Source organism: Talpa occidentalis, unplaced genomic scaffold, assembly GCF_014898055.3.
Source record: "Talpa occidentalis isolate TD23 unplaced genomic scaffold, MPIMG_talOcc4v2.1 talOcc4.6, whole genome shotgun sequence".
Lineage (NCBI taxonomy): Eukaryota > Metazoa > Chordata > Mammalia > Eulipotyphla > Talpidae > Talpa > Talpa occidentalis.
The window spans coordinates 121,927,650-121,951,670 of NW_023604972.1; the positions used below are offsets into that span (position 1 = coordinate 121,927,650).

The 24,021-nt window shown below is 45.3% G+C and overlaps 1 protein-coding gene across 2 annotated transcripts in view; it reads left to right on the forward strand.

Annotated features, from left to right (window-relative positions):
* The first annotated feature begins 4,759 nt into the window (after positions 1-4,759).
* CAPSL (calcyphosine like) overlaps positions 4,760-24,021 on the forward strand; it is a 31,633-nt gene continuing 12,371 nt past the window's right edge. Inside the window, exons 1-4 of one of the 2 annotated variants that reach the window (XM_037529724.2) lie at positions 4,760-4,794; positions 18,314-18,450; positions 20,066-20,243; positions 20,538-20,747. In XM_037529724.2, coding sequence (XP_037385621.1) covers positions 18,314-18,450; positions 20,066-20,243; positions 20,538-20,747 — 525 coding nt within the window. In that variant the 5' untranslated portion in view covers positions 4,760-4,794. Of the gene's footprint in view, positions 4,795-4,885; positions 4,906-18,313; positions 18,451-20,065; positions 20,244-20,537; positions 20,748-24,021 lie in introns of those variants that run through there. The other variant, XM_037529723.2, reaches the window with a different exon arrangement.

Genomic DNA, 24,021 nt, shown 5'->3' on the forward strand with positions numbered 1-24,021 from the left:
AAGTCCTCCTTGTGTTGTCACTGGAACGAATAACCAGCATTTCACTCCCCTCAGAAGCAGCACAGGGACCTTAGGATGAAGGTCCTTGATGAGCAACTCCTTTTCCACCATATTGATTCTCCCTGAACATCTATTAATTCAGTGAGGCCAAAATTGTACCTGGTGCTTGCTGGGCTCCAACTGCCCATGAAATCTGATCAATAGTAGGCAGTGAGGCAGAACGATGCCTTTCTCTTGTTCTCTTCAAGTATCTCCCTCGAGATGGCTGCCAACATGGTCTTGATGATGTGGAAATCTGATATTATAACTCGCTGATTAAAAACTTTTGTTGGCTCCATTGCATGGGATCAAGTTCTTCTGAATTGTCCTTGGCTACCACTCTAGGGCCATCTTGAAATCTTCAGGGTAAATAGATATATATGAACACATTCAGTTGATTATTGACTAAGTTGGAAAGGCAATTCAATGGGAAAGGAAAATATTTTCAGCAAAGTATAATAGGACAATTATACATTTAAAAGGGATTTGCTCTTAATAATATATGAAAAAGGACATTGACTGTTCCCTCCTACCTTAAACAAAAATTAACACAAAGTGCATCAGAGACTTAAATGTAAAAATTGAAACTGCAAATGCTATAAAAGAAAGTGTTTGAAGTCTTATGGTAGGTATAGGTTTATTATTCAAAGCACTAAAACACAAGTTATAAAGACATTTGATAAATTGGACTTTATCAAAATTAAAAACATTTACTCTTCTAATATTATCAATAAGACAACAAAAATGTAAAGCACAAACTGGGAGAAAATATTTGCAGCACATTTCACAGACAAAGAACTTATATCTAAAATGTGTGGATAAACCTTACAATGAAGAATAAAAATGGATAAAATGGTTTGAACAGACACTTCGCAAATAAATGATGACCAATAATCACATGAAAGTTCACTTAACACAATAGTCATCAGAGAAATGCAAACTCAACCAACATTTTGTCACACAACATATTGACAAAAAAGGCCAAAATGAAAAAGGCTGACAATTCCAATAGAGTTGCAGACCCCCTGCATTCCACTGCAGATAGGAACATAGATGATGCAACCACTTAAGAAAATCACTGCAGTTTCTCAGTTAAGCACATGCTTTCCTTATGACTCAGCCACTCCATGTCTAGGTATTTACTCAAGTTAAAAGAAAACATGTCCACCTGAAAAGTTAACCCCAAATGTTCATAGCAACTTTATTTGTAATAGTCCCAGACTAAGGAAAAACTAAATGTCCTTCAATAGGTGATTAGACAAATAAGTCATGGTAAATCCATAGAATGGACTATTGCTTGGCAATAAAAAAGAACACAAAGCTGACTCACATAATTGTGTAAAAGAACCTCAAGATTATCAAGCTGAACAAATGAAGCCAGGCTTAAGTAAGTATATCCTGGAGGATTCCATTTATATAAAATGTAAGACAATGAAAACTCATTATGGAGACAAAAGATTAATTGTTGCATGGAGGTGTAGGCTGGGTTAAGGTGGGTTGGGAATGGGGGTAAAATGGGGATAATGGAAATGTTTTGTATCTTGATTTCAGTGATTTTAGTTTGTTGTATACACAGTGTACCTTAAAATTGACATGAAAATCTTATGATTGAGATATCTTCTATTTGGCTACTTATATTTTAGCATTCATGAACTATTGTTACATATGAATATGTTTGAAAATGTAAATCCATTAAAATAGTTTCCAAAATAGCAGAGCTGCTGAAGGGGGAGGGGGAGGAAATATGTGTGAAAAAGGTAGTAGAGCCTTTTCCTGGAGAATCAGGGACTAGTAAATAGTCTAAGATTAGGGATCAAGTTCATCTACTCAAACTTAATCTGTTTAGTTTGTGAATGAGGCCTGGAATCTTTCTATAATTATAGCACACATTTGAGAACTTACAAGCACACATAAAGTATTTAATTTTTTTAAAAGATTTATTTATGTATGCATACAAGAGCTGGGGTACAGGCCAGAGGTGTGGGGGGTGAGAGGATTCACCATAGACAGAGTGGGGAACAGAACAGGCAGATTGAACTAAGTACACTGCTGAGGGGAGCAGCGGGCGAGTCAGGAGAGGTCTGCTGCGCCATGTGGGCTGCTCCCTGGCTGGCCAGGGATCGAACTCGTGCCGCAGAGACTGCGTACAGCTTCATAGGTTGTGTCTTAACCTGTTGTGCCACCAGGGAGGCCCCAGTATTTAATTTTTGAACTTTAATGGGCACAAAATATGACATACTGTAGTGCAAGGTAAAAGTATCAGGCTTTTCTACCCTCCCGCCATCAGGATAGATGATGGAACCCTGTGGTCCTGAATGCATGCCTGATGGCGGGCACCTGGAGTAGGGTGTGGGCATAGGTAGATGGGATTCACCTGGGCTAAGACTGGGCTTTTAAGGGCCACATCACGGAGACGCCAGCAGAAGCAGAGTGAATCACGAGAAGAACAGAGAAGCCGAGAGAAGTAGAACCATGAGAGCGGCAGAGACCACCGGAGAGCCCAGAAAGAGTGAAGACTTGCTGGGGGCTGGGAGGCCTGCTAGCCTCCCGGCCCCCCAGCACCCCTGCCTGCTGTGTACCCGGTAAATCCCAATAAAAGCCTGCAAAAGCCACTGAAGGCTCCAGGACTCTCTCCTCCTTACCCCAACTGCTGGGATCATAGAAAACCTGCTCAGTGCCATGTCCTGCCCTTACACATACACTAGAGACTAAGGGGGGTGATGATAATCTCTGTGCATGTTAATGAAGACTTGTCTTGGTTAAGATTTCAGAAGGTTGTGATTGGAGCAACAAGAAAGGTGACTTATTTAAAGATAAGTCCTTTGTCTCTCTTCTGGGGTTAGATGCCGTTACCAGAAGCCCCGACTATGGTATGTGACACCAACTAAGCTGTAAGAAGGTGCTGACCCTGGCAGGAATTAGTTGTGCAAACCCACTTCCACCCATCCCTTAGTCCCTGGGGCAAGTGTGAGAAGTTGACCAGATATGATGTCTTCTCTAGAGACTGTAGAAATTCATGACCGCATTTGCCGAGAATACATAAAATGTAAGATACAGAACAGAGAGTACAACTCAAGTCTTTATAATTCTAGTCCTTATATTAGGCGGAAAGGATGTCCTGAGCTAATTCCATACAGGCTTTGTGGACTCCACCCCCACTCCAGGCCAAAGCCATCAAGACATTGGGAAAGACAAATCCCATCACCACCAAAGGGAAGGTTGCTGGGACTTGAGGGTGGAGTTAAGCAGCCAGGGTTGGTATAAAACCAGACACGTGGGTCTTGGGGGCTCTCTCTCTCTCCTGCTCACTCGCTTCCTGGCTTCTCAGCTCGTGGCTCGCGGCCAGCCCTCAGAGTGACATTTGGGATTCCAGATCGGCCGATCGGGTAGGACATGTTTAAGACTTAACTCCTACTTTTCTCTCTGAGTTGTACAGTTTTCCTCATTTCCCCTTCCCTTGAGAATACATCTTTTATTAACCTTCTGTGTGTGCCTGCAGCGGGGTATTAAGTCCCTGCTAAGCGCGCGGGTGGGGACCCACAGTCAGGCAACCCATTTTATATCGGGGCTGCCCTGTAACACTTGGTTCTTTGCACCAATTCATGATGGAAGCAACAGGCAGGGTAGAAATGATGAAAGGTAGGGCGGATGTCATGGGCATAACAATGAAAGAGAGCTTGGTTAGGAATGTGTAGGGTAAAGAAAATATCAGGCTTTTCTGCCCTCCCGCCATCAGGATAGATGATGGATCCTTGTCCTGAATGCATGCCTGATGGCGGGCATCTGGAGTAGGGTGTGGGCATAGGTAGATGGGATTCAGCTGAGCTAAGACTGTGCTTTTAAGGGCGGCATCACGGGGACCCCAGCAGCAGCAGCAGAAGCCAAAAGAGAAGCCAAGAAGCCGCAGTAGAAGCCGAAAGAGAAGCAGCCCGAAGCAGAAGCAGAGAGCGCCAGAGAGCCCAGATAGAGTGAGGATTTGCTGGGGGCTGGGAGGACTGCTAGCCTCCTGGCCCCCCAGCACCCCTACCTGCCATATGCCTGGTGAACCCCAATAAAAGACCTGCAAAAAACCACTGAGGACTCTGACTCCTCCTTTACCCGGTCTGCATGGGATCAGAAAACCTGCACTGGTCCAGTTCTGCCTTTACAGAATGTAATCTAATAAGGGTCACTGGAGTGCTTCTCATCTGGCAAACATATTGTTAAGGAATAAGTCCAAAAAAGAAAAGAGAAATTAAGAGGAAAATGAAAGAGAAAAGACGAGGCCGAGGATGGAAATAGTGGTAAACGGCTCTCTCGGCCTGTGGATGTGATGGAGAGAGGGCCTTGAATCACCAGTAATTACACCTCCTGCACCTGCGTGTTGCGGTGTTAAGTCTCACCTGATAATCAGACACCTACTCAGCAATAAACCATCTGCAGACAACAGAAGAGGAGGAAGGAGTTCCCTAAGAGAAATAAGACAATGTGCTGGGCATTATCTTATAAAATATATCTGGTGAGGTGTGATGCTGTTCTGTTCTGGAAACCAAACAATTACCGGCTCAACTTCCTGCTAGCTTCTCTCCCAGTGCAAACAGCTTGGCTTTCTCAGTCACAGGATTTCCTAGGCAACAGAACTGTAAACTTGAGAGAAGGCAGGGCTGGGCACAGATTGATGGCCAGCTAAGCCAATGAGGTGGGGAATTTGCAGCACCAATTCCTAGCAACCCAACTGGTACAAAGAGGGAGGAGGACCAGGCCTGAGGAGGAAAGGTAAGAGGGAGGAGGCTAAGGAAGGTGGGAGGGCGTGGGTCCTCCCAGGTCAGGAGAGAGCGTCCATAGTTTCAGGTCGAAACAGCTGGTGGCATCAGGTTAGCATTTCAGGTAAACAAATATGTTTTTTTTTAATCTATCATGTTGATTTGATCACTTTTGTTTTAGCTAGGAAAAAAGATGGTAGATGTTGCTTTCTAAAACGGAAACCTAACTTTTGATGATCGTTCTTAGATTATTATAGGACTATCAATCTAGGGAGGAAATAGGTCAGTACTGGCAGAGGTTATTATCATCTTTGGGAAGAGGTACTCATGTAAAAAGGTACAAAAATAAATTTCGCTCAATAAAGGGAAAGGAAATCCACATCCCTGAGCAGTCGCTATGTGCTGGGTCTGTGAGTGTGATGTGTTTTGATGACTTGCTCGAACTGGCTTATATGAGCATTGATAAAACTGCACTTCAAGAAGGTTACATATCTCTGAATGATAAAGCAGTGAAAATTTGATCTTTGGTTTGCATCTTGGTTTGTCTAACTTTCAAAGTTGTGCTATTTCTGCTAGACCCTGCTGAACTGACCACTTAGAATCAGATAAGAAGTAGAATTCTGATTTGATTAATCGTGAATCTGAGGAGCTTAGGAAAGGGCAATGCTACTTATCCAGTCTTCCATCCCTCTTGCCTTCAGTCTGGGGTGCAGTTAAGTCAGACAAGATAGATGAATTCTTTCCTGTTTTTAGAGCTCTGATTTTCCCCCTAAAATCTTACAACTGCAGAAATATTTTTATTTTGTAACTGTGCATTTTAAATATTATCGTTTAAATTGTGGGCATTCATTTATATTTTATATTAAAATTCTGATAACATTAGCAATTGTCAGTAGCAATTCTAATAGCATCACACTAACTGCCGATGATAGGATGACAGATGACAGGAGACACGAAGGAGGCAGTCCTTGCCTTAGGGACCCTGCAGCCTAGTAGGAAAGGCTGTTCTAAAAGCAAAGTTGCATCATAGTGCAATGCGGACACAGATGAGTGCAAGCTGTTGCATCTTGGTGGAAGTGGTTACATAGGAACTTCACCAAGTGATTCTATATGAAGAGTGGGACTTCTCTAGGTCCACAAGGGAGGGTGGTATTTCTGAAAACAAGAATGCATCTACACACAAGGGAACAGAGAGAACGTCATGGGATGTTTGGGGAATGTCAGGGCTATAGACATTATATAGATTCAATTTTGAAGGGGTAGAGAATGAATAGAAACAGGTCAGGCTAACATATGCATCAGATGCTGAGAATTTGCATGTTATCTGCACACAATGGGGGGGCCATCTAGGATTTTAGACTAGCCTGTGAAGTTCAGATTCTAAGTGCCCAAGGACAGGTGAGTGGATTAAGAAGTAGTACATCACCATGGCCCATTGTGCTAAAAAAAAAAAAAAAAAGAAAGAAAGAAAAAGAAGTGGTACATGTACACAATAGAATATTACTTAGCCAGAAAAAGATGAAATATTGCTATGCAATAACATGAATGGAATTGGAGCGAATGCTAAGTGAAATACGTCAGAAGGAGGAAGACAAATACTGGAGATTTTACTTATATGTGGAATATTGTGGAACAAAGTGACTGATAAAACCAAGTAAATCCTAGAACTGTGCGTGCAGCATTGAGAATACTAGAATGGGAGGGTGAGGATAGAAATAAATGGGAGAGGACCCCCATTGGTCTGTGGTAGAGGACTATGGATGCTTTTGTGGTAGGTGTGGGGTGGCGACATACATCTGAGGAGATGTGAACCTACTCCCCTAAATCATATACAGTATTATAAACCAATGTTACCTCAATAATTAATAAACAAAAAGATAATTGCAGTAGTGGAAATGACAGAGCTAGACTGGGTGTTCACTCTGCCTGTACCCTCTTTAGGGTCCCCACCCATACGCCTGAGTAGATCATTTTTTAGTCCTGTTTTATTGATGCTGGGTAAGCCCCAGTCAAACTCACTTCGTCTTCAGTCTGGGTAATGAGCTCAAGCCCTTGACTAACAGCTGGAGAGTGCCAACCTGCTTGGCCCATGTATATCGTGGTGCCTGTCCAGACTCATCTGCGTTAAGGTTAGGGTGGCTTTGATGTGGTGTTTGGAGTTTGTGCAGGTCCTTGGGTTCACTCTTAGGAAAGGTTTCACCAGAGTTTCCCTCTCAGCGGCACGCAGCGAGTTTCCTGGCGAGTTTCTCCACGAGACAGAGACAGTAGTTATATTTAAAGAGAAGATTTATTAGGGAAAGAGACAGAAGAATAAAGGACACTTGCACAGACACAAGCGGGCAGGAAGAGCTGCCCCAAAAGAGACAGGTTTGCTGAGAGAGGCCTGCATGGCTGCAGGTGGGCGGCCTTGAGGAGGGCGGCCTCCGCTGAGGGAGGTCAGTGAAGAGAAGCCCCAGCAGGTTCGGGTCACAGGCAGGCAGGAGGCTGCTGCCCTGCAGAGGAGAGTTGGTGAAAAGAGGCACCTGCGTAGTCACAAGTGGGCAGAAGGAGTGTGGCCCCGAGCCTGGGCAGAGACTACACTGATACAATTGTCTTCTGTTTGGGAGGGGCTCACTCCCTTGACCCTTTGGTTAATTGCTGATTTTGGATAACTATGCAGAGTCTGAAAGGGACAGGAGATTCTATGATGGGCTCAATCTCCGTATCTTTACCTTTGGGGTCTGTGGGGCTCAATTTCCAAATCTTTACCCTTAGGTCTGTGCTTTAGACACTCCCTACAGCAGTCTGATACTTGCTTGGATCTTCTGCTTTGTAATCTAGGCGTTGGTACCTGAGGATCTTGGTTTCCACAGCTGTGTCAATGGCCACGCTAACCCATTCTACCCCCACTTCCAGCTCTTGGCATTTTGTGAACCAGGTTTTTGGTCTTGTGTGCTCCTCCTTTTCTTTTCTATTCCTGTCCTCTACCAGTTTCATGGGCCAAAACCACCCTCAATGGGGCAGGAGGCACACCCCACCTGGCTCCCTTAAGTGGGGCTGGGTTTAACAATGCAGGGGGCCCAGCAGGAGTACCGGGACACACCCAGGGTCTGCAGGATGGGATGCCCGCTGGGAACACTCTCTACTGGCCTGGCGGCCTCTCCATCTGTGGCTCCAGAGAGCATGATGGAGGGCTGACCCAGGAGGGCCCAACGCTCCCATCCAAGCAGCCAGGACCAGGCGCCTCAGTGCTGGCCAGCTCTGGGGCAGGCAACCACCTCTGGTATCTGTGGAGCAGCCTGGGAGCTGCCCTCAGGCTGCACATGCTGGGGTCAGCTGACAGAGCCCAGGAAAGCTGGCTGGCAGGCTCTCTCAGAGCAGCCTTGGGGCTCTGTCCGCAGGCAGCACAGTTGGATTGGGGCCAGGGCTCTGGCAGTCCACCTGGCTCAGCCGAGGGAGGGGCTGCCTGCAGGCAGCTCACTGGGGCCATGCATAACCAACCTGGCCACCGCCTCTGGAGCCCTGGGGATTGGGCTTCTGTTCAATATTTAAAAAATGAATATTTTTGGAGTTGTGGGTAATTTACAAAAGACCCTGCTCAGAATCTGTTTGGCTACTTATATCAGAACAGGGACAAGGACAACCCCTAAATCTGTGCACCTCAGCTTCCTTAGTTTGTGAACAAGCAATAGCTGTGGTTCTTCTAATGTTTGTAAAACACTTTGTAAGCTATAGAAGTTATTATCCAAACACACTTTATATACCGGGCACTTTTTCTGTTCTAACAAAGTAATGGGGTATAATTTGGGGATCACAGAGCACCGAGGAAGTGGTCCTTATTGCTGTTGTCTTTTCCATGGTCCCTGGGGCAGTGAATTTTTTCAAAGCACTAAAAACAGGTTTTGTGTGCCAGAAGGTCTCTTGCAATCTCTGACTTTGCTGCCCAAGTGGCCTCAGATACACATAAAAACAAATGTTTTCCAATAAAACCTTGTTTACCAAAGTAGGTGGGGGTACAGAGTTCAACCAGGGTTTACTGTCCCCAAGTCTAGATCGTGTTAGATTATGTTTGACTAAACCCAGCTTTTCCTCTGTAACTGTCCATGGAAAGGCAAATCATGTTTGCGTTGGGGGTTAGAGGGTGAGAAGCATGAAATCATTAAATTGGTATTTCATCTGCAAACTGCAGCAGAAACTGCCTGCTTAATAGTCACCCTCTTCTTTACACAGAACCTGAGGGCTAGCAAGTGTCCAGTCCAGTCGTCCTCGTCCATTTATAACAAAACACCACAGTATTATGAGCTACTCCAGTAGGTTACAAACTCAGGTATTCATTTCTCCCAGTTCTAGAGGTGGGAAGACTAAGTGCAAGGCACCAGCACGGGCGGGTGAGGACCCTCTTCTGGGTGCACAGATGGCACCTTCTCACTATATCTGCCCTTTGCAGGAGGGATGAGGGAATCTCTCTGGAGCCTCTTTTATCAGGACTAACCTTTCTATGAGGGTGCTGTCTTCATAATTTGAATACTGCCCAAAGGTCCCATCTCCTAATAGTATTTTCTTGGGGGGGGGTAGGTGGGGGGCTGTTAGGATTTTAACATATGAATTTAGGGAGGGTGATGGGGCTGCACCAATTCTGCCTATAGCCCTGGCCCAATTTACAGCAGTGGCCAATGAGAAAGTGGGTCCTCTGGGAACCACTGCCAGGAGCTGACTCAGCGAGGAACCACAGTCTTCTCATCTCTTTCTTTTTCCTGCCACCCGGAGTGTGGATGGAATGGCTGGGGCTGCTGTGGTTATTCTGGAACTTTGGACAGCTTTGAGGGTGAAGGCCATGGTTGGCTAGAAAGATAACTGTTTCTGACGACTTTGACCACAACTTGAACTGCCTCCGGATTTCCATTACATGAGAGAAAAGTAAACTTCTCTCTATCATTTTCAGAAGCAGTTATCTGTTTCTGTAATGAGTAACTGGACAAATTCTCATCTGACTCCCAGGCTGTACTGAAGCAAGCACTCACACTGGATTTCTACCCACTAGTACTTGGTACCTTGAATGTATCAGTTAAAAGCACACCAGATGCAAATAGTTGACTGGGTGTCTAAGTGACTGTGAAGTAAATATTAAACAGATAAATGACTCCCCCAAAAGTATTTTAAGTACCTATTGATAAAATAAGTGCCAAGTAAGTGACTTTAGTGACTCATGTTGCAAAAAGGCAAGTGGTTGTCACAACTGTGACTTGACTCCCATCTGAAAGCGAGGAGGGTGACCCAGGTGGGGTCTTATATTTGCAGTACCAAGGCCTCATGGCATCCGAAAAAGTGGGATTATTCGGAAATTATCTATTGGTTCTAAGAGCATAGTCATTGGAACTGGGGAGGTTGAAACAAATGTTTCTTTTTTTTTGTACACGATCTAGCCACACCTTTGCTTCCTTTGTGTAGTTTGTATGTTTTCCTTCTCTGTTTCTTTAAGACCTTTCACTTGGCAGGCTCCTGACTCAGAATAGGTTGCAAGTAATTTCCTGGTAAAGCCCCCAGAGACTGAAGGCAGAGCAGGGGGAAGAGCAGGAGGGCAGGGAGAGTGCCATTAAGACAGCTCCTGCTCCAGAGAGTCCCAGGGGATGCTCATTATAAAAAGGACCCCAAACTCTGGGACTTCTCCACTTTATTAGACCTGGGATTATATCACACTAGGTCCTTGAACATCATGCTATGCAGTTTTTCTTGCTCTGCTTCCCAGGCAAAGATGCTGCAAATGTTGTTAATGAAAACAACTGTATTGGGTCTTTTGCTCACCCAGAAATCAAACTCTGAACCAGGAGAATGTTGTCTTTGCGCAGAGAAGTTTATTACATGAAGTGGCCACCAAGGGAGTCAGCCATTGCGTTAGCACCCTAATGAGCTGGTGCCCCCCAAATCAAGGGTGTTGTTATTATATAAGGGAAGACTGTAAAGGCTGAGATGTGAGTTGTAAATGGACTGAGGAGCTTTGTGTTCTCAGATCTGGGGAGGCACCAGGTGATGTGGGTTTCAGTAGTTCCGGTGCTTATGTTTTCCGGCAGAGAATGTTCCTCCAGGCTATTGTCCTTAGCTGCGGGCAGAGGCTTGCCCTGATGCTATCCTTATCTCCGAAGTGGCACAGAGAATACTCTAGGAGAACCAGCCCAATTCGTTCTCAAGTTTCCTGGGAATGTAGCCCGGGAGCAGATCACAATGGAGGAGGAAGAGAGGAGAAGGAAAAGTGTTCAAATCAGGACTTGGTTTGCTTAGTTTAACCCATTTTACTCTAAGAAATTTCAGGCTACCACATGATGGTATCAGCTGCACCCAGTGCTGATAAAATGCTACCGAGAGAGGCTGAAATGTAGTTAATGTATCTCTCCTCCCATTTCTCAGTCCCTTCTCACATTGGATTGCTGGTTATTTTACTCAGGTGAAGGCCTGTATCTAGAGTCGACCTGCAAAAGCTGCAGCATACATCTTGTCATTTGTGTCAGTTAGGAATTCTGGGGTCCTAGTTGCAGAGGACCTGGCCATGTATGGAGTAGCAATCCATCGGACTAGGGGTCTGTGTTTCTCACGTGACAGGGGCGCGGGTGGCAGGCAGGTGCTGACACCAGGTCAGCAGCTCAGCGGTGTGAGGGCTTGTGCGTTGGGATCTCTGTGATCCCCTGGGTTCTTCCCTCATGAGACTACCTTTGTCCAGGACATCACTTTCACATTTTAGCCAGGAGGAGGGAAAAGAGATGAGGGAGCCCTCCCAGAGCGCCCCCCACTTTCATTGCCTCAGTCCCTTTGGCCAGAACCTATTCTGCAAGTGCAAAGGGGAGGGAGGGGGTGGCAATGACCTTTGAATAGGTCAATTCGTGATGTCTGGAAAATCAGTTGTGACTCAAATTCAACCAAGTTAAAATTGCCTTTCCCCTTCTCTAAAGTTTATCTGAAGTGACAAGCCACATCAGCAACCTGAGCTTCTTCAAGAGACTATGCTTTTCCTACGAAAGGAAATGTACTAGTGTAGTGTCAGAAGAGCCCTGGGGCAGGGTTCATCAGGGGGGTGTAGTGAGGAGTTTCCTTTGAATTTTGCATTAAAGAGGATGTGGAAGACCTTGGTGCATTTCTCCTTATGGGGGTCTGAATAAATGATCCCTGGGGCGACCTTTTTGACTCTACAGCCTACGTCTGTATTGCAGATTGTTGGTTGTAAGTGCAACCCAGTATTAAAGAGACTGAGATAGATTAGAGATAGAGCATCTGAGACTTGGATGTGAATATGTAACTCACCCTGTTGTCACTAGAGGGCACCAAAGACAAGCAATGAAATGCAGGCTGGGGCTGGAAGGGTTCCCTCTGCAGGTTCAGCTAAAATCTGTCCCTCAGACTACGGTAATGGTGCACCGGTAGATTGGTGGTGGGAATTTTATGGGGACTACATCTGAAAGGAGAAAGCATACATTGTACAAAAATGAAGAATGATGTAAAATACATATAAATTAAAAAATAAATCTGTCCCTAAACTTGGCAAAGACTCCCTTAAACCCTGCAGAGAACTATGAAGAGACAATCTCCAAGCATTTCCAGCTTACCATATCCAGTCCCAAAGTGATTCTTGAAATCTAGGCAGAAAGAGAGTGTTGGAAATGGCGGCTGTGCGCCTTGACATTGGGATGAGGAAGCCTTAACTGGGTCCCTGATGAGCAGACCTGGCACCACTGCTGTATGTTGCTGCTGTGGCTACTACACTCAGCATGTGCCCTACATCTCCAGGCCTGTGCATCTCGCTGATTTGTGAATGTGTCTTGCCACCAACTACTTCAGTGAGGTCCGGTAACTGCAAATAAGAGCTCTGGGGAGCAGTCTTGCATCTCCCCATGCCCTCGGGGCTTTTTCTGTCCCCCCCACTTCCAGGCAGTAGGACCTCTCCCCTGATTGTCACAAGCAAGGCCTCTCTTCCCCTACCCCATTGGTCAGCTCATTCCTATATTTTTTGCACACTGCATCCAGAGGGGTCTTTTTTTTTTTTTTTAAGATTTATTTATTTATTATTTATACAAGCACTGGGTACAGTCAGAAGCATGGGAGGGTGAGAGAATTCACCAGAGCCAGAGCGGGGAGCAGAGCAGGCAGAAGGACCGAAGTACACTGCTGAGGGGAGCAGCGGGCGGCAGGAGAGGTCTGCGCGCCATGTGGGACCCTCCTCCAGTGGCCGGGGAGCAGCCGGGGATCGAATCGGCGCTGGCAGCTTCGCAACCCAGCGCTGAACCGCTGCGCCACCGGGGAGGCCCCAGAGGGGTCTTTTACAACACAAACTCTCCCTCTTATCTGCACTCAGCACAGAATTCGAACCCCCCATCTTGTTGCCCCAGGATCCCTATGATCTGGTGCTGGCTTACCTGCCCAGTTCATCTTTCTCCCAATTTTCCTTTCCCATGTCACCCCTTCCCCAACTTCCACACCACTTCATTTCACTTGGCCCCCACCACTGTGCTTCACCATACTAAAATACACACATTTTTCTAATCCTACTATTTTTTTACACTGACCTTGGCACTTGGGAACTATCCAGTGCCCTTCCTTCTTCTCTCAAGACCCAAACCTGAATAATTTCCACTTCCCTTTGGGATTGCAGGTTAGGCATCACCTCCTCCGTGGAGAGGTCTTCAGAAAGCCTCAGGGCAATATTGGGGTAGTCAATCTCGTGATTGTTGCGGTTCAGTCGTGGGGTCGCTCCCCATCCGCAGATACTCACCCCTAACTGTAAGCAGCTGTCTGTCTCTTTCTCCCTCCCCCCATCCTTGAGCAGCATTAGCCCTTGGGAAACATTTGCAGGAGAAAGGACCAGAAGCGAGCTTAGCCCGGGCACGGGGACCCGTGGAGACGCGCTGCCAACACGAGGGGGCGCTGCGGGCACGCGAATCCGGGGGATGTGCAGCTTCGTCCAGGTTGGCCGGCCTGGCTGCCTGGGCTCACTTGCCCTCATGGAGTCCTGGATTCTCAGCGGGGTCCTCTGGAGTCAGGAACATTTTGTGTAGATGTGACGTCGGCGTTGCCTGTCCAGACATAGACTTTGCCCTGGTCCCTGGGGTCTGCACGCAAGCCTCAGAGGTTGACTGCTGCGCTTTAACCAAGACCTTACCTGGCGGGGCCGTCTTTTTTTTTTTATTAAATCGAGATAACGTTAGTTTGCAGCACTGTGTGGGTTCCAGGGCTGCAGTTTCTCACCTCCGCACCTGGACAGAACACACCACGCCCAGCGCCAAGGTCCAGTCACCATCCACCAGCAACCAGCCCACCTCCACCTGTTCTCTGCCACCCTGTCCCCTTTGGTGTCCACCCATGATGCCTTCCCCCGAAGCCCCCAAATAATGTTTCCTGTTCTGCTTATCTAGGAGATTACAGTCCTCAAATGTAAGATTGTAAACTGCGTAAGAGCTGGCTTCTGGGACTAGCCCCTCCACGCCAGCCTTTGTGTCTTGAAGAGATCACACAATAAATATTAGCTATTTGTTGTTTTGCTGGGTTACTACCTGAGCAAAAGGGGTAGCTAACGTGGGTAGCAGATGCCACGGGGGACTGGCTGGCCGCAGAAAATAACATTTTTTTCTGAATACAGAGAATTGGACTCCTGAGGTAACTGCCAGCATCGTGTCTGGGTGGGGTGTTTTCCCGGAACTACTCTGCTCTTCCAAGAGTGGGCACCATCAAACTGTGCTTTGAAATTTTTTTGTATTATTTCCCAGGGTGGAGGAGCACAGAGCAACCTGCTTGAGAGTCTGATGATTCAGGGTTGGCCAGGACGTTGGGGAGCATTTCGTTACCAACACAAATCTTAGCTTCCAAAGGGGTGACAGGAGGAGGGGCCTAGGGGGTTTTGAGGGTCCTACAGTCCTAACTGTGTGTGAATTGCTGTGAAGCACACTGACTGTGTGACTGGGGCAAGTTCCCTGATTTCTTTGGGCCCCGATTTCTTTATCTGTGAAATAGGAATCATAGCAGAACTAACTTGTGGGGTTTAAGCACCAGGAGATGAAATTCATGTATCTGAAATAGCCATTTAGGGCCTCCCCGGTGGCACAGCGGTTGAGCGCTGGGTTGCGAAGCTGCCTGCGGCCTCTGTTACGCCGGTTCGATCCCCGGCCGCCGGGTGAGGGTCCCACATGGCGCGCAGACCTCTCCTGCCGCCTGCTGCTCCCCTCAGCAGTGTACTTCATCACTCTGCCTGTTCTGCTCTCCGCTCTGGCTCTGGTGAATTCTCTCACCCTCCCGTGCTTCTGACTATACCCAGTGCTTGTATAAATAAATAAATAAATCTTAAAAAAAAAAGAATGCTTAAAAAAAAAAAGCCATTTAAAAATGGGTAGAATTTCCACACTATGTGTGGCCACCAAGTTCCCACACATTTCCATCACCCCATAGGAAACCCGTATCTTTTAAGCAGCCCCTCCCAATAAGCCCTCCCACCAGGTGATGGCCACGACCATCTGTGTCCTGTCTCTGAATGTGCCTGTTCTGAATATTCCATATAAATAGAATTGTAGGCTAATGTCACAGTTTGTGTCTGTCTTTTTTCGCTGAGCATGTATTTGAGGATCATCCATGTGGAGAATGTATCAATTTGTCATTCCTTTGGGTGACTGAATAAAAGTCCACTTTGTGTGTATCCTGTTCTGTTAATCCACTGTCTATGGATGGACATTTGGGTCTTTTGTACCCTCTGGTTAATGTGACTAGTGGGTATGAGTGCCCCTGGATTTGTGTGTGTCTTGTTCTCAAATCAGCCCCTAGAGTTTTTGTGAGGACTGGATTCTTGCTTACCATCCTCTGGGGGGCCGATGAAGGCAGCAGCTGAGGCTCTAACTTCATCTTAGGGGTATGCAAGGGCCCCACAAGGGTTCTTTCTCTCGTGTCACTGCCGGAGTGGGGAGCCAGCTCTCCCTTTTTTCTTGCTGTCGGTTTTATTCTGTCTCTCTCCATTCCCCTCCTGCTGCAGTAGCTGGTGCGGAAACCTGAACAGGTCGAGTAGGGTGGAAAAGAGGACAGAGAGGTGAGCAGCTGTCAGCAAGCATTGGGCAAGTAGCTCTGACTGAGGGGAAGAGACAGGAAAGCAGTGGGGTCCCCTTGGGGCGCAGACCCTGGGGCTTATCTCGAGAATGTGGAGGACCTCAGTGCTGCCAGTTCCGGCTCCCTTGGTGGACGGTGGGTGGAGGTGGTGCCTCTGCTGCTGACAATGTCAGGCCGGGAAGCGCCTCAGACAAGAAGGAGTCAGGGGACAGAGCGGGCTGGGGGAGAGAAATGGTGATCTTGTAAATAAACACAGAATTCCATTGTGGCTGAGACTGGAAGCTGGAGAGACACTGGGAATTGTCAGCTTGCGATCAGGTGACAAAATAGCAACAGGAATTGCAGGTTTTCAGAAAGCTAGTGCTGCCAGGAAGGCACTTGGTCGTCTCTGGGTGTCCCTGTCGGCTGAGAATTTGAACGAGCGCTCTGCACCTCCTGGCAGGGGTGGAGAGGGAGGTGTGTGAGAGCCTGGTGTGGGGCCCTGTGGATTCCTGGGCGTCTGGGCTTCCGGTGCTGGAGGAAGCAAGGAAGGCTTCACATAGCTTTAGGCAGAGAAATTCTTCCTAATCCGAAATCAAGTGCCAAGAGAATTGGAAGATTTACTCCCATTTCCCCCCCTATAGTGGGTATTGGAAGGGCAAGAGGAAGTGAACCTGACCTAATGCGCTTTATGGTGACCAACGCAAGAAAAATTACTTTGGGCTGGTCAACCACGGGTGAAGCTTGCAAAGCACGTTGGGCGCCAAGCTGCTATAGGGCAGCCCTGATATTGAACGGGTTCCTGGCTGTGGGTCCTTACCTGCGCGCTTACAAGGGACTTATGAATACTCCACTACAGACACCCACAAAAGGTTAATAAGAGGTTTATTTACAAGGGAAAAGGAAAGAAGGAAAATGTACAACTCAGGGAGAAAATAGGGAAATAAAGTCTTTAATGCGTCCTACCCGATCCGCCGACCTGGAAACCCAAAGTCACTCTCAGAGCTGCCAAAATGGGGGACCCCCAAAGCCCACGTGTCTGCCTTTTATATCCAGCTGGCTGCTTAACCCCACCCTCAGGTCCCAGCCACCTTCCCTTTGGTGGGGATGGGATTTGGAGTTCCCAGTGTCTTTGGCTTTGGCCTGGGGTGGGGGTGGAGTCCACGAAGCCTGTATGGGATTAGCTTTAGGACAGCCTTTTCCCCCAAACAAACCCACAGTTGACCCTTGGGAGTTCTATAGGACATGAGTCAGTTGAACATGTTCACCCCTAAATTATCGCCTGTGGTCTCAGTTTTCTATGTGAGTTCCTTTCTCTAAAGCTAAAAAATGAGAACTCTGTGTGTGTGTGTGTGTGTGTCGGCATTGGGGGTGGGGGAGGCTTTTTAGTGTTTGCACAGGAGAGGAGCAGCTAAAAAATCCCCTCCCCACTGGGCCCTCAATGGAAGCGCCAGCATTTGACCAGTGGGGGAGCCCTTGATTCAAGACCCATCTGTCCTAACCATTTCCCCTGCATCTTGAATGCTGTTCTCTGCATACCCATCAAGTCCTCTTGCCCCTTTCATTCACAACTCACATAAATAAGTTGCTTCTAGAATGCCTCTATGGGAATTCGTGCCTTTTGGAGCAAGGATGCACCTGCAAGATCATCTAATCCAATCCTTCCATTTAACAAAAGAAGAGGGACCAGAGGCCCGAGATTCTCTCAAGTGGGATCATGAATTAGACTAGAATGCGGGTCTCCAGACTTCCAGTCCAGCGCTCTTTCCTCTCTTGTGTGGGTTCTCAGAATATAAACTGTTGCAGGAGTTGGCTGCACACTGACCTCTCAGAGGTGCATCTACCCTATCTCCCATATCTGATTATTTAAGATATAGAACCAAACTGTAGAGAAATATATATATATATATATATATTTATCGAGAGAGAGAGAGTGTGTCTATTACTTTTTTTTTGTCTTGAGAACCTAATTAGGTGTTAATGGACAGGAACCTATTAATTAAGGAAAACATACTAGTTACTGGCAAGAACCATTAAGGCCCAAGGGTTGAGAATCTCAGACAAGAGAGAGGCCACAAAAATTATCCCTTTCATTAAAAAGGAGCATATTTAATGTGTATTGAAAGGCATTATGGGAAATTCCAAAGGAAAAAATACAGCATGAAAAGTCTCAAAAAGAGGTCATTAGGGAAATGGGACCTCATATTTATGGGGGTAGAGGGTTTGGGAATGGCCAGAGCATATTGGGAAGGGCTGTGTATTCAAAGCTGTTGTCCAGGTTGATGAGATCAGATGTGCTCAGGATGGCTAAGCGAGGAATAAATAGGCCAGGCACACAAGTGGCATTGCTAACAATTGGAATTCTGGGAGGTTTGAGACCTTTCTTGGAAAATGAAGGATAGAATGCGCTGTAAAGTTCCTTCTCCACATGGCTGCTGTCACCCTGCCCAACCAGAGGTAGGCCGGGAGGGCTGAGCTCTGCTAATGTGCTGTGGGTTCACCTTCAGATGGCAGGGACAGCGCGCCATGACCGAGAGATGGCGATCCAGGCCAAGAAAAAGCTCTCCAAGGCTACCGACCCCATTGAGAGGCTCCGACTGCAGTGCCTGGCCAGGGGCTCCGCGGGCATCAAAGGACTTGGCAGGTAGGACCATGGAGACAGGTCGCGTGTGCTCAGGTGAGACTCTGTGCCCAGGTGAGACTTGAGCAAATCACTTCCTTCTGGTTGTCGTTCCTTATTTGCAAAATGCAGAGTCTTGGAGAAATGAATTTCTGGTCCTGTGTGACAATTTTTGTTGTCAGTTTCAGCAAGGCCCATGTCTGCTAGAAGAGAGTGTAGTTTCTGGGATGAGTTGAGGTGAAGAGAGCAATATGCCCAGGTTCTAGAGATTTCTGGCAGGATGAGAGAGACACTCCCTGGGGCTATGACTTCTGGAGAGAAAGGAAGGAACAGTGACTTAGACATGATTGCAGAACCTGGAGTTCTCTCTCAGGCAGTCATGTGTCCCTCATGGCCTGGGGCACTGGAAGTGCCTGTTGCACAGTAAATAGTTGCCTACCCCCTGAGATTGCTTCAGCCGCTAGCTAAGTCCTGTCCTGATAGTGAGCCTTCAAGACTCACTGTCTTTAAGACTCATGAAGCCTTGAAGATTGAAAAATCCAGGGGCAAAAGAGATGATAGTATCTTGCCCACTCCTGACTTTGTCATAAAGTCTTCTCCTGAGCTCCAAATGTTTTACTGCTATTTAAATCTTTTCTTTTTTTAAGATTTATTTATTCATGCATACAAGAACCAGGGTATAGGCCAGATGCGTGGGAGAGTGAGAGGATTCACCAGAGACAGAGTGGGGAACAGAACAGACAGACTGACTGAAATTCACTGCTGAGGGGAGCAGCGGGTGAGACAGGAGAGGTCTGCTGTGCCATGTGTTAGCTCCCTGGCTGAGGATCGAACTCATGCTGTAGTGATTGCTGAGAGCATCGTAGTGCTGAGATTTAACCCCCTTGCACCACCATCTTTTCTTTTTTCATGAAGGACACTAGCTAACCAGCTAACTAATCAGCTACCCAGTGAGTATCTCTAGGGAGGTCTTGTCCTAAACAAAATTAAACAAAACAAAATTCTTCATCCCCTCTCGGTGGTAATTAGGTCCTGAGGATGGGGCCCTCAAGAATAGAGTTGGTGTCCTTATAAAAGGGGCCTCAGAGAACTCTTACAGACCATTTATTTCTAACACTGTCTACCTTCTCGTCAGTGAGATTATTCAAAAGTTTGTAGTGAAATTAGATTTCCCATTGTCTGTATTCTTTCCTGGGGTCCCCTGGCCTCCTAAATATGTATTTTTTAAAACTTGTATATACTTTAAGTTTCACTCTTTGGGCTGTGAAGTTCTATGGGCTTTAGCAAATGCAGGTCCTGTCTCTACCATGATAATATCATGGCGGTTTCATGGCCCTAAAAATCCCCTGTGCTCCACCTTGCCTCTCCCTCCTTCCCCTTAAATTTTACCTACCTCTGTAGTTTTGCTTTTTACAAAATGCCATAGAATTAGAATCATACAGTACATTTTTAAAGTTTGGTTTACTTTTATGAGCAGCTGGGTGAGGCCCTCCAATTTTGGAAGGAGGATAGAGCGAAGAATCTTAAACTTCTATATTATACTTTGAAAAAACTTGCAAGTGGTTTTCTTTTTGAATGTTTATGCTTACACCTTGTTCTCTGTGGGTTTTTTCTTCTTGCATGTGCGTATTTCCTTCAGAGTATTTCGAATTATGGATGACAACAACAACCGAACCCTTGATTTCAAGGAATTTGTGAAAGGGTTAAATGATTATGCTGTGGTCATGGAAAAGGAAGAGGCAGAAGAGCTTTTCCAGAGGTTTGATAAGGATGGGAGTGGAACCATAGACTTCAATGAATTTCTTCTCACATTAAGAGTAAGCGGCCCCTTGAGTCCGTATATCTGCCAGGGTTGGCTTTCGATTAGCTTGGGTTGGCTATTTTGAGGTTTGTTTATTTGGGTTTTTTTTTCTTAGAGGATGTTAGTGCACTGTGGAGGGGATGGGCAGGAGATTGAGAGCAGATTTCAGAACTTTATGGAGCGATCCAACTCTAGATTATCTAATGGCACATCAACCATTTTGCAGCGCTGTGGGGACTATGCCATCACTTTGACACACATAAAGCTCATTTGCTTGCATGTCTGTGTATGTGTTTTTTTATTTACCCAGCCTCCAATGTCCAGAGCCAGAAAAGAGGTAATTATGCAAGCTTTTAGAAAGTTAGACAAGACTGGAGATGGCGTTATAACAATTGAAGACCTCCGGGAGGTGTATAATGCAAAACACCACCCAAAGTACCAAAATGGAGAATGGTCAGAGGAGCAAGTATTCAGGAAATTTCTGGATAACTTTGATTCACCCTATGACAAAGATGGTTTGGTAAGTAAGAGAGTTTAATCTAAGTGAAATGTTTTTCTTATTTGTAATTACAAATGGGAAATAAGTCCAAAGCCTTAAAAGATACTTACACTATATTAATTACGATAGAAGTAAAATATTTCCTTAGTGACTCTTTAGAAAGTTGAGAGCTAAAGCCAGAGAATCTGTGTGTGCATGTGCACGAGTGTTGGTAGGTGATTCATTTACAGCTAAATACCATCACCTGGAGAATATGATGTCTTGATGAAACATTGCATGCCATGGCAACTATATTTACTGTACACAGCTAGTCTCTAGAGTGAGTTAGACTATCATAAGACATATTTAATTTTAAAATGAGACCATAATTCAATACTTTGAGCATAATTCACAAGGCATTTCAGGATGTTGCAATGTCTTTTGTATTTAGGAGTATCACTTATTAGCATTTTGCCATGTGGAACAGTCATTTATGTGAAGTTCTGGTAAAAGAAATGACTGATAACAGAATTTGCTCTGATTTAATATTCAGTAGATTTTGAAATTAACTTGCATTTCTAAACCACATCGAACTTAAGAACAAAAAGAACCATCCTGTCGCCATTAACTGGGTCTTCAAATTGTAAATGTAGTTGGTAGATGAGAAGGTATACCTCCATAACTGTGTGATCTAGGCTGAGACGAAATGTCTCCTCTCTTTATTTGTAAGCATAAATGAACCTTTAACCCAGAACCAGATCTGCTATTAGGTGACCTGCAGGCAATGATGATGGGGAAGGGTGTTTCCTCCTTCAACAGCAGCAGAACCTGGGGCAGTATTACTCCTAGGCCTTAGTCACTCAGGAAAGATTAATAGGTCAGGAAGCAGAGGAAGACATGATGGTGATAGGAAGAGTATACAAGGCTCCCCCTTTTAAAGGAAATTTCCCTCAATTTTTTTTTCCATGAAATTTCATGAAAGACCTAGTAACAAGGGGCCAGGGGTTGGGAAGGGGGAATCTTTGTTTACTTTCTGCTGACATTTTCCTGCCAGGGACAGAGAAATACCCTTCATTTCAGCCTGAGGGGGTTGCAGAGGTAGATTAAAATGAGTGTGTGTGTGTGGCCAGGGAAGGAAGTACTTGATTCTGTAGACCAGCCAAATGTTTAGGGACAGAAATAACAGAAAGTATGTTTTCTTCCAATATTGTTGGCCTTTGATTTCTGAGATGGTGGTGGAAAAATAGTCAACTGCCATTTCCCCAAATTAGCCCAGCTCTACAAGGGATCCCAGGGTACATTTGCCTCTTTGCCTCCTTTCTGCAGGTGGTTCCTCCTCCTTGCCAGGGGAAACCTCAGCTGTCCTTTTCTCTAACCCCAGTCAAAGTAGCCAGTTGTTGTGATTCAGCTGATTTAAGGTTCTCACCCCCCATTCTTTTTGACATTTATCTTAAGAGGCCACATTAAGTTCCAAATACTCATAAAGGTTCTTGGGGTTTTTAGCAGTTACAGCATCTGATGTCACTCGAATATCACTAACCCCGTGTTAATATCAGCTCTCACTGTGTGTGGTCACTGTCCTGGGGATGTAGTGATAATGCTGGTTGCTGCCTACACAGCAGCACTACAAAATACAACTTTGGGGGGTGGATTTACAGTTTTACAGATTATTACAGATTTACAATTTTAATAAGTGTCCCAGATGACTCTTAATCACATTCATACTTGATTGAGATCCTTGTCTCTGAAAGATTCAGAAGTGCCTGTTTTTAATTATTAAATATGCACATGAAACTCATTTAGCATAATTATGAATCTGGGCAATATGTATTGAATACTGATGCTTCTGGGCACGTGCTAAAGGCTTTATAGGAATATCTCATTTATTAGACATAGCGAAAATATTTCTGAAAAGTGATAAAGTGATGTGTTAGTCAACTTTTGTACGTTAAATACTTTAAATGCACAAGGAATGATGGATGGAAAGAAACTCTCTTTCTAAAAAGGAGTAATTAACCCCCACTTTATCTTTTTCAAATAACCTTGTTTTATACATTAAAATGTCTCATGGTGAAGTACAGCTACTCTTAAAGCCTAAGGCTTTAAAATGGCTAAAAAATATAGTTGACATTCAAATAAGATAAGATTTAGAATAAGCCAAGAAAGTCTGCCTATTTCTTAGCCAAGGATGATGTTCAAATTTATGAACTTCTGATAACCAAACTGATCTCTCAAGTAGTCATAAAGTTACTGGGGTTTACAGCAGCCATGGAACTGGAGGTGATAAGCCCTGTCCTCCACACGCTCCCCTCAGTTCAGAAATTATCAGATGGCAGTATGAGAGTGGTCAAAGAATGTGTGAAGTACCTTTTCTCCCTCTGGGCCTATCTCTAACCCCCTGCCTCCTACCTGCCCCAGTTGAGTGACACTTTCACATCTTTTTATTTTTTTTTTCAAATCTAGGTTCTGAAGTTTTCATATATTTATATCATTTTAAAATGACAAAATTTTAAAATAAATATTTTAGGATATATGAGTTTTTGAGGGGATATTAGTTCTATTTCATGTAGACGATTTTATTTTTTTAATTTAAAAAAAGATTTATTTATATTTATTTATGCATACAAGAACTGGGGTGTAGGCCAGAGGTGCGGGGATGGGAGGTTGTGAGAGGATTCACCAGAGACAGAGTGGGATGCTGAACAGGTAGATCTACTGAAATACACTGCTGAGGGGAGTAGCGAGTGAGACAAGTGAGGTCTGCTGTGCCATGTGGGTCAGCTCCCTGACTGGGGATTGAACTTAGGTCACAGTGGCTGGCGATAGCTTGATAGCACTGAGACTTTAACCCCTGTGCTACCAGGGAGGCCCCTGCAGACAATTTTAAATAATTATAAATATTTTAGGTATACTACTGAATATATATAGATAACCTAAACTTATTTTATGATTTTCATATCAGTCTGGAGTTGAGAAAAAGGGACTGTATTCTGTATCATGACTCAGAGCTCTTCATTATCCCTCTTCTCACACCCTTCCTGTATATAACATATACTTAGTCAATTAAAGGTAGCACAGTCAAGAGTCCTGCCAAAAGAAAGGGGGTTCATTCTCTCATGTTTTCTAAAGTCAAATAAAATGATGAAATAATAATATTGAAAGAGTGATTTACCATGATGAGGGCAAAGCTATGGGGGGAAGCATAGAATTTGTGATTCAAGCCAGTTGAGTGTCAGGAAATAAGCTGATACTTCTCCAAGAATAACTGATGGCCTTTCCTGAAATGGCCAAATAAATATATTAGCTATGACATCTA